The sequence below is a fragment of the Malus domestica genome, chromosome 16 (genome assembly GCF_042453785.1).
Source record: "Malus domestica chromosome 16, GDT2T_hap1".
NCBI classification, from domain to species: domain Eukaryota; kingdom Viridiplantae; phylum Streptophyta; class Magnoliopsida; order Rosales; family Rosaceae; genus Malus; species Malus domestica.
This window is the reverse complement of record NC_091676.1, coordinates 26,306,250-26,317,745: the sequence shown is the minus strand read 5'-3', so window position 1 is coordinate 26,317,745 and position 11,496 is coordinate 26,306,250. Positions and strand designations below refer to the sequence as shown.

Genomic DNA, 11,496 nt, shown 5'->3' with positions numbered 1-11,496 from the left:
ACAACCAACCACGCTTCAAAAATCTTTCACAAGAGCAATAATATACAAACCAGCAATATTCCAACAAGAAGGATAAAAAGAATAAAAACAATTATAAAAAAAAAAACTAACGAAAAGTTCAAAAAAACTTTAGTTTTAATTAAAAATGACAAATAAAGGTGTAATAAATAGTATCAGGGAAGGGAAAAAATGTAGTTTTTCGTTAAAAGTGAACAGTACCAAGAGTGTTTCTTTAAAACTCCCTAAAAAAAAGCCGTCCGGACCTGGAGCCCTTGCAGGAACAATAGAGCTGATTAATACAAAGCTAAAAAAGATTCTATAGGAAAATATCCTTGACGGATTTTTAAAACTATACATACTTATCAAAATATGCTTTTCATGTAGTTTTTTAGGAAAATTACATAACCACATACAAGTGTGATCATATTTGTCTTATGTTTATCAAACTGTCAGCTATCATGATCAAGTTTCTAGTAACACATAATAACATTATTCATAAAGCGATATTATAGTCATCCGTACTACGTTTTAATGATGTCTCTTTAATTGCAAGAAGAATATCTTAATTTTGATTTTTATAAATGACGAGTTTATATCAAGTTTTTCTGATTTTTCTATTATATTTACTCCTTATGTGCCATATCCTAAAAAGTAAATATATAACTCATATTCAATATCATTTAGTATTACGATCTAGTGATATTTTTCTTTACTTATAAATGAGAGATTTTAGATTCGATTCTCATCAAAAACGAATTTGAACCATATTATTTCTAAATTATTGTGAGATTAGGTACATTCCCTCTCCTAATGTAAATAATATCGGTTGTTCAAAAAAATAAAAACCCAAGTGAATATATGTGGGATATATTCCTCTCCTCAATCTCTTTCTCTTGTACCAGACTTCTCTGTCCTCTCACTTTCTATACACTCTCATCTCTTTCTATTTGTGCTGTCACCATTAAGCAATATCAACATTTTATATTATTATTATTTTTTATCTTATTATATCTATAAAAAAATTAATATAAAATATTGATATTACTTAATCGTAACTATACAAATCAAAAGGGAATGAGAGTGTATGAGAAGAGAGAAGGAAGAGAACCCGAGTCCCTTTATCTCTCCCCTTCCCTTTAAGTAGTCACTGACAGTCTGACAGGCTTCAGTTTCTTTTTATTAATTTCACATTGAGTTGTCCAACTCCAAGTCTCCAACCCCCCAAACCCCCCAATCCAAGAGCGCTCTCTCAAAACCCAGCTTCCCCATAACACCCATCTCAACAAAATCCCAGAGAACCAGAGGAGTTAAATCCCAGGACAAAAAAATGTGGCTGGTGTACGTGTGCGACGAGGAGGAGAAGGAGCTGGGGAGGCAGCAAGCTCCTGGAGCATGCCCGTACTGCGGAGGAAAAGTGCAGGCGGTGGATGTCGAGGCTCAGCGGAAGCTTTGCTTTCTGCCCTTGTGCTTCAAGATCAAGAGGAAGTACTTCTGTACTCTCTGCTCCAGGCGCTTGGTCCTGTACTACTAGACAACACCAACAACTATGTATAATTATATAACTACTACCAGAGACCCAAGAAATCGTAGCTAGATTTGTGATTCTCTCTCTCTCTCTCTCTCTCTATGCTATTTTAGTTTTGAGTACAATTATTAATGGGATTCAGGAACCAGCTGGGGCTTTTGTTGTACAAATGATTGTTAGATGGTTCTTAATTCGAATGTCGAATTGCTAATGACAATGACATGCGATCTGCTGCTCTTAAATCTAATTATTGACTGGTTGGAATGTCTTGTGTCTGTTTTTTTGGTAATTTATTGACCGGTTTAAATTTATAATTACTTGTTTAGAGGAAATCACTAATCATCAGTGTAGCATTATTTGCTTGGCATTTGGAATTATGCAAGTAGTGGATTACTCGGTGGTTAGAATTTTCGTCTCGAATTCAAATATTTCTTCTTTATAACTTATAATTTAGTGTAGTAATATCACTTATACTCACGAAATTCTGATTATATTTTACAAACATTAATCATTGGCTCTATGTGTTTCATTGCTTCATTGCAGGTTAGCTTATAAGTCCCACATTGTTTTTAAATTTTACCAATATCAAAACATGGGGGTTTCGAACCTTCTATCCACCACCAACTCGTTTCTGTTTTTTTTAATGGCGACCAACTTTTTTGTGCAGAAAATATATTTCATCAGGAAATGTCTGGACACCTTCGATTGCCAGTTTTTATAGGAAATAACACATCTACATTTCTCTAGGTTAATATTTAGGATAGACGTTAGACTTTAGTACAAGATATGCGGATTACTGATGAAAGGGTAACGTTAAGAATATTAAATTTGAAGACAAAATTTGTAAATTAAATAACGTGTTATCAATAAAAACGAGCACATTTATCAATAATTAGTTATAATTCAATTATCGTCATTTAGTTTATAAAATTTTGTCTACAAATTTAGTCTCTAAATCTTTACCCTTAAATTACAGACTTCTGTTGCAAAAAGGAGAAAAAAACGACTTGGAGCCCCGAGAGAATAAAATTAACTTTTGTTTGTTTATTAATATTGTCTTGGTTTTTTAAAATGAAATTTAGAAAAGTGTGGCTGAAAATGTACGTATAGCCAACCCATACATTGTCTTCTGTAATCTGTAACCCGATTATTGAGTTTGTCGACAATTGTCTGAGGGAGTTGTTAAAGCGTTCTGAAAAAGCCATTATATATATATATATATATATATATATATAAGATGTAAGTGAAAAAAGTTATACATTCGGTATAAGTATAAAATGACACCTTTTATTTTTTTAACAAACAGTATTATCTATACTAAAGAATAAATGATGAGTTTAACCTCACAATAGGCTATCAATAATATAATTTTAATTCGTCTCCGATTCTTTTAAAGTGTCTTTTAATGCACAAATGTCGACTTTATAGAGAACCTTGAGCAGTAGTTGTGCCATAAAATCTACTAAAGAGGGTCAACCTAATTAACAAAAATTAAGATTAAAAAAAATCATCTAATAGCACAAAATTCTAGCCTTTGCCAAGTTGATTTTCCCCATTCAAGGATTGAGGTGCCATAATAATGCCTCTTCATGCAGGGGTAGTAAATTTCACTAATATAAAAATTTATTTCATAAATAACCACAACTATTATTGTATATATAGCATCCATATTACCAATTTTTATATCTTAGGAGCCTAGAAACATACGAGTCAACGACTCAAAATTTGCATAGTTGTGAAATTTATGTTAGTTTTAATTTTACTAAAGGTCCAATCAGTGAGAAAGGTCATGACTTAAGAATGATGTATACAAAATCAAATTTGAACATATACAAATCGCAAGCTGTTAGATTGAGAAGGGTCAGCTGACTACCCTGAGCGTTCATTGGCATTGCCCTTGACCTTGAGTAGTTGTCACATCCCATCCCAATTTTAATCGTATTTTATTCCCTAACAGTGAGAAATTACAAAAATGCTTCTGATGGCCTAAATGGAACTCTTATGCAGACATTTAAGTACCTTTTACTTAGATCAGACGTGCAACGAACGATTTACGCACTTATTCCAATGCAGGTTGTTTTCCAACGAAGTCCCAGCTTAGTCTCGTCGAGTTGGATGAGATTGAAGCCATAGACCACTCCCCCATCATCTTCAGGCCTGGATTAAAGTTATGTATGCTTGAATCGGCCTCGGTTTCACTGGATTCCAATTGATATTAAACGAAAGTTCTTTGGAGACTTGGTTGTCGACATGTGGGTCGAAAACACTTTTTGAATCCATTTGTCATACCCTATGCATTGGATATAAGTGTTTCCGGTTGGACCTACCTTGACTGGCTCAGTTAAAGTATTTTCGTGTGTTGGAGCTCCATTGGAATAGAATTCCTCTTGGGAATTGCCTAGTCTGGATGCCATTTTTGGACATGTTAGCATACGATGTTGCAGAACATACTTGACTTAATATGCTAGTCTAAGATAGAAGCAGTCATACTTGGGATCAGAGTTCAGAGCCACATTCGGATGATTTTCAGATTGCCTTTTCAACTATTCCCTTGAATGGCGTATGGCCCAGATTTGAATGTTATAACCCACAACTTTGCTAGTTGTATAAACTTTTCGGAGGTTGGATGGTGCATTGGACTTCCGGGTCAAGACGCCATGTACCTGTGCCTGTAACCTGCCAATTGTAACTGCACTTATTATGGTTCGAATCTCCCAAGCTAATAACCATTTTAATACGGGATGGGCTAAGAAAGACTCCTCTGACATTGTTACTTTTGAATTTTAGACTTGCCCTCTTGCAAAGTTTTTGAAGTTTATGCTTTGTTTTGAAGTGAATGAGGTATTCCCTGCATCACCAAAAAAAGAAAATAAAGAACAAATATTGAAATTAAGACAAATAAAGCTTCTTTATTTAACGAGAAAATAGGATTAATTGACTAGGGAATGTGATTGAATCCAGAAATGATTGTCTGCATATCTCCAGGGAGGAGAATTAAATAACTGATGTAGTTCTAAAAACATGATATAATGTAAAAATTACATCAGGGATCACTTTTGACGATAAGCCTATGGTGGGGTGTTAAGAGATGTTCTCCATGAGACATGTCTTCACGTAGACGGCAGGATCAAACCGTGTGTAGTTTGGATATTGCCTTTTGCCTAGGAAATAGGGAAAGGTCTGTGAGGGGCATGTCTTTCACTAGCAGGGGCCCTCCCTCCTAGCATCGATTCTTCGGTTCCCCTAATATCCGACCTTCTACAGCTTGCCGTTATGGTCGAATTGTGAGGCAAAAAGTCATCAGCCGAAGGAATTTGCCCAAGTTGTGTAGCCATTCTCGCCCAAGAATGGTGTTGTAAGGGGATTGGCAGTCTATGACGTGGAAGGTCATCAGATGTTTGGACGGTTTCACTTGCACCTCAAGCTTTATTTATGGTTCCCAAGGTGTAGAGTGAAGCCCCATCAAATGTTTGGATAATAGCCCTTCTGTTGTTGATCCAACCGAGGATGCCCATCATTTGAGCCGTACTTCTGGAAAAAAAAAATGTTACCTTCTGATCCCATTATCTATCAAAACTCGGCCTACCATGGCGTTAGAGATTTGCAGCTTGACAACAAGAACGTCATTGAGGGGAGGGCATATAGCTTTTGGTCCTGCGGTTCTTTGGTTGGGGTTATTCACGAGCTGCCTTCCTTCCCTTCTGTGCCTTTTGGAAGCGTCCCTACTTTCCATCTATAAGGTTGACCTCGGAAATAGTTTTCTTCACGAACATGGGATCAGATTAGACCTTGGGTCCTCTGTGGCTTCCCACGGTGTACTTTTGGAGCAAGTTCTCTAGTTAACATGCATAGACCTTAACCAACCATTCTTAGTGGTGCCTAGATGGTCGAGTTTCGAAATTGGTGACGGTATCTTCGATATTTTTCATCCGTTCCTCTAGCCTAAAGAGTCTTGCTCGCTCCTTGGATTGCAAAATTTTTCGGCGGTCCTTTGCCGATGCATGTATCTTCAACATGCCACCACAGGCTTGATCCATGAAAAATGTATCTTTGTTATTCGGGTCAATGTCTTGATTGTGGGGTGACTGTCTAGGAAAGGTTTCCATAGAGGTAGAGTGATATAGTCGAGAGGAATAAGAGTTCACTCTTAATGAAAGCATCCATTGTTGGAACCAATTCAAGCACCACCGTATGTGGAGCAAGTGTACAAACTCGAGCAACCTGCAAAACAATAAACAATTGTGAGCAAGCCTAGGACCATGGGAGGTGTGTCGGCCAAAGGCTCTTCAACGGTCAAGTTAGTGAACTATTTTAGACTCAAGTAGTGGGTAAGAGAATTTAAGTATAAAAATTGCGTTACCAGAGATGAACCTCGATTTGTTATTTAATCTATCAAGCTAGATTCATTGGTTGGATAAAAAATTAGTCCACAAAATAGTCTCAATAGCATCTCGTCAAGAATTACATAAATCAATTTGGAAAATGCTCTAATTTACACTGTTATTATTCAAAATCAATGGAGTACCACTAAATTAAGCAACCATTGTTAGTGTTCACAGTGAATGCAATACAGTATTACATTCACTTTAAACTATAATAGTGGAAAATTAGAGTATTTTCCAATCAATTTTAAGCATAGCCATGTATGGTGGGTGTGATTGTTTTTGTTTTCTTGGGTGAAAGGTAGGTTAAGAATATATGAAAGGGTATAGACAAAATTGTTACGAGAAGATAGCAACTTATAGGGCACAAGTACATTTGTTCTATGGCAATTTGTATCAATGAACTAAAGACATCTGAACAAAAATTTATTCATGTTTACTTTGTTGTTATAAAACGCCAATGTAACAATATACCCATGTTATGTAAATTATTCTCCTATAAAAGGTTGCGGGAGTTTTCTTTTTCCTTCAAAGGCTTTGACGATAATTGGAGTTCAAAACTACACGTGCAAACAGACAGGGAGGTGAGGTGCTGCCAAATCAGACCATTAGGGATCGGTTGGTTTTAGCAGATCGACCCTTGTCGTCTATTTGCAGAAGCGGGTGTGAGATTTCGCTTTCTATTTCAATCTTTACCATGTTTAAGCATGCAATAGAGTGAAGGGGCACATTACACTTCCAGAAAAAAGCTGAGTACTTTTCGGTTTTGGGATACTATCCAAAATTAAAAAATACTAAAAAAAAAGTAGCTTAATTAGTAGACATCGTTTATATCATGCAAAACGATTAGCAACTTTTTTATACGCATAAACATTCGCACATCAGATAATTAACAATAGATAAGCAACCCTCTGTAGAAATGTGAGAGTGTACATTGTTGAGAATGAATCACACATTGATGAGAGAAGAGACCTTATATGTGCTTATAAGTAGTTGAGCTACTCCTCATATTGAATTAGTTTTATTGTGGAATTTCAACTTTCTTCATTTGTATGATTGTAAAACCTAGTTTCCTTTCTAAAATAACTCAAAAATGTAACAATATATTTAACCGAATGTAATACGAGAGAAACTTACAAAGTCACACCCTTCTTGTTAAGTGCTTATTAGAAGGAAAAGGTTGAATGTTAAGTGGTTATTTAGGGTACAATTTGTATAGTTGGGAAGAAATTAAGGTGGTCCATGGATCATGCATAAATGGTATACATGAAGCATTTGGCATAAAACAATTCACAAAAAACGCAGAAAGCGTTGCTTTGGACCAATCAACCGTGGAGAAGTCCCATATAAAGTATTTTGCTTAAAATCCAAAAAGAGTTTCGTATCTACAAAATCCCACAAAGAAACAATTCCTACCCAGGTAGAGAAGCAAACCCAAATTCTAGTCGAGTTGAGAGGCGCTGAGGGAAGGAGTCGACGACAAACCACCGATGAGCAATTCCCACTGACGACGATGATGATTGATGGATGGTGTGTGAATTATGGAGAGAAAGATTGAGAAACTAAGAGAGACCCATGTAAATTTTGATTTGTGATATGTGTGGAAAATGGGTGTGGATAGTGGAGATTTACTCAATAAAAAGTTGGAGTGTTGATACGGTCCGGGCCGAGGGCCCTTGTCCTCAAATATTTGGACCCGTCCCGCCCTGCCCTGTTTCGTGTATAAAATATATGAACCCGCCTCGACCCGCGGGTCCAGGACCTGTTTGCCCACTCCTAATAGGGTTATTTGGAGATAGGTCTTTGAAACTCTTATTTTTCAAACAAAAACTCACCTATCACTACTACATAAAAGTGTTTTCCGAGGAAAACCAATTTATCGCCCAAAGAGAAATTTCGTCGAGCAAAATTTGGGGAGACAAAACCTTCGTCGCCTAGAAGTCCTCGGGCAAAGGTCGAGAAGCAAAAGAGTTGCACAATGAAGATGAAAGGTTCGTTACGCAAAGGATTTGCGTGACAAAAATTGGTCAACAAAGTGATTCATTGCGATAAAGTTTAAGGGACGAAGATCACTCGTCGCTACAACTTTAAGGTTGAACTTTCATGCTAAGGTTGAGGTGATCGGATCATATTTATATATATTTTTACTTCAAATTCACTCGTCTTTTCTTAGTTAGTTCCTTATATTTTTGAGCTATTTACGTTATTTTTGTGTTTATAGGATTTGTTATGCAAAGAAAATAAAAATAGCACAAATGAGTTTTAAATAATAAACAGAAAATAGTGGAACACGGGTGGACCACTAGAAAAATAATTGAGAGCATAAAATATATATATATATATATATATAATATTTATACATATAAATAGATATAGATATATAAATAATATATATATATATCACATATATATCTATATATAGAGGGAGTTGGTGAATGGCATTTGTGAAGTGCGGTAGGTGTGTGTGCAGCTAATAAACAAAAGAAATGAAAGCTGCACTTGCAGCTAGTGTAAGAAAAGAGGATTAAACAAAACTCTTGAGTGCAGTGTGGTTGGTGAGCACAGAAAATAAGAAGAACTTGGCAGCATTTGAAGAAGCAGCACGTGGAGAAATATAAGCTGCCTTTGCAGCTGAGGCTCGAGGGGGGAAAGATCAGAGCTGCCATTTGGCAGCTGGGGTGAGAAGAAAGAAAACCAAGAAGCAAAGGAGCTGCTTGGCAGCTCGGCAGAGGAGGAAAACAAGCTGCTTGGCAGCTGGGGGAGATGATAAGCGCGGAAAAGAACAGCTGCCTGGCAGCTAGTTGGAGAAGCAGAGACTGACGAGACTGGCAGGAGGCAGGATGCAGAGAGACTGACGGAAAGCAGCAAGGCTGCCTTGCAGCGTGAGCCTCGGCAGGGGTTCAAAGGCACGGACAGACAGAGCACTGAAGCACTCTCCTCTCTCGGTTAAATCTTTCCAAACTTATATTTTATTTCTGTTTTAATAATGTGTAACTAAATTTATTTTGGCTAGAGGTTAATTCAAAGCCATGAATATATTTGTAATATGAATTGATTACCTTCAGTTGTGATTTCTGAGTTGTGATTTAATTTGCTTAACTGCTTGATTTATAACTTATTTTTGTATGTCGATTAAGGATGCATACTTAATTTACATGCATGAATTTGATGCTAGAATATAAGTGAATTTCACCTAATCGTTATGAACTTATATTCACAAGTAGTGAAGGTTGCTAGTCACAATCACGTTAAGTAAATTCTTGGCATAAGTTTCATGCAAATCATAGTAACGAGTGCCTCGTCAATGCTTATGTTTTTCATAGAACTTAATGATTCTTGCTTGTATCTCTATTATGCAATTCATGTAGGGAACTCGTAGGGAATGTTTTGGGTTGTCGTATGCAATCATCCAACCCAATAACATTGTGGAAAAACTGAGGGTTAATTAGTGCAATTCACGGTTAATTTGGGGCGTTGAGATTTACAATTTATTGAAAGAACAACTGAAAATCAATTTAGGTTGCATATGTGTCATGTGTGGAGAAGAACCCTCTAGCTAATCCGTCACTTATCATTTCACCTTAATTTCATGCTTTTGTCAATTCTGTAATTTATTTAAGTTTAATTTACGTCTCGTCAAAACCAAACCCCCCTCATTATTAAATTATATTATTTAGTTAGTTTTCATTGTTTTTAGTTTTTTAATTCAATTTCCGTCCATTTTAATTCCTAGTGTCTAATTTGATTGTTTTCATTATTTTGAGTCATTCTAAGTGTGTTTCGAGTTATTAGAGTTTTTAGCCTAGTTTTGTGTCCTTGAGTCTTGTTTAATATTTTTAAATTAATTTAGAATAGATTAGCAATCCCTCCTAATCCCCGACTTAGAACGATACCCTACTTACATCTATACTACAATTGTCAAAAAGAGGGTTTAATTTGTGTGTCAAGTAATTTCTCACATCAAATTTTGGCGCCGTTGCCGGAGATTAGTAACTTTGCTAATCCTTTTATTTTTGTTTTTGTTTATGTTTATATTGGTGTTTGTGTATTTTACTTTTGATATTTGATTTATTTTTCTTTCTTTGATTTTAGGTTCAAATGGAGCTGAGGGAAATTTAAAGGAAAGATGCGTCCGGCTAAAGACGTTAAATCAAGCGCTTCTTGGGAGGCAACCCAAGCATTCAACGAAGAGAGACTTTGGAATCGCTAACCCAATCAGATTTGCATTTTTACACCCTTATCTTTAATGCTTTCATTTTGTTTTGTTTAGTTAGTTGTGTTATTTGTTTGATTTCTGTGAGTTTGTGTTATTTAGTTTAAGTGTGGGGGAAAGTTAACCAAAGTCTTTCTACTTTAATTTACATATAAAAAAAATATATATATATAAAAAATAAAAAAAACAATTAAAAAAAAAATACATTTAAAAAAAAAAAAAAAAAAAGAGTACAAATATTTTACAATGATGTAAACTAATAGTATTCATTGGTCGGATGGTGCTTCAGCAGTCGGCGGGGCCACAGAAGGAGGAGGCGGCAGAGGTTGATCAGTTGGAGCTTCACTACGCGGTGCCGCTCCAGAAGACGAAGGCAGATGTTGTTGGAACAAACCCACAAACCTCCGATGATCAAGTAAAATTTGACCATCGGTGTCCTGCATCTGGTCAATCTTCCTCTTCATGCTGGTGGCATAGCTGTGTGCGAGCTTGTGCAATTGTTTATTTTCATGCTTGAGTCCTTTAATCTCCTCTTTGAGACTCTGTATTTCAGCCACCAACGATTCAACGTGACGGGTTCTGGCAAATAGGCGTTGGGCCATGTTGGACACGGAACCGGCACACTGCACGCTAAGAGCCAGAGACTCCTTAACCGCCAATTCATCAGACCGTCTAGCGAGCAGTCTGTTATCTCTGGGGGTGACAAAGTTCCGGGCCACCACCGCTGCAGTCATGTCATTTTTCATCACTGAATCCCCAACGGTAAGAGGACCGGTAGGGGATATGAAAGATGGGCGCCATATGTTGTCTGGTGAAGGCGGAGCTGCCTCTTCACCACGGTTCAAGTCAAAACGACGATCGGAAGGGCCAGACATTTTTCAGAGGTGGTGAAGAAAGAAGAGAGTCGGACTGATCAAGATTAAACAAGTGCAAGAAGGGAGTGTTTACTGGAGGGATAAGTGTGTTGTGGAACAAGATTAACGCCTCTATAAAAAGGAAGAAATCGAAGAAGCGTCATCTCGCAAATCGAAGAGTCGGGGCTCCGTTCTCAAAAGCCGGATTCTTTTCTCAAAAGAGGCATTTAATTTCTTAAAAGTTGGGCTTGCTCAGAAACCACGAGTCGAACCCCGGATTTCGCAAGATCAATTCGTCCAGACTTGTTGTCACCCGTCACACGCAAACTCAGCTCTGCGAAAATCACGGGCAGTCTGTCGAAGTGCCGATTCCAACCATCTGTCTCTCTCAGCCTAGTCAGCATTTGTCACATGCAACTGGCAGCTTTGCGGAAATTACGGGCAGCTTTGTCAGAAAGCGCGTAATTTGTACTATTCATCCATCCACCGGCTGCCGACAATGAGTGAGAGAACAGTTCCGGT

At 37.0% G+C, this 11,496-nt stretch overlaps 1 protein-coding gene across 1 annotated transcript; it reads left to right on the top strand.

The window, feature by feature from the left end:
• The first annotated feature begins 1,101 nt into the window (after nt 1–1,101).
• LOC103452674 (uncharacterized) lies at nt 1,102–1,789 on the top strand. The gene has a single exon (XM_008392211.4). The coding sequence runs from the start codon at nt 1,328–1,330 to the stop codon at nt 1,529–1,531; it is 204 nt and encodes a 67-aa protein (XP_008390433.1). The 5' UTR covers nt 1,102–1,327; the 3' UTR covers nt 1,532–1,789.
• Nucleotides 1,790–11,496: the final 9,707 nt, after the last annotated feature.

Bases quoted from the DNA above. Each gene is read 5' to 3' on its own strand.
- LOC103452674 (XM_008392211.4), top strand. From the start codon at position 1,328: ATGTGGCTGGTGTACGTGTGCGACGAGGAGGAGAAGGAGCTGGGGAGG.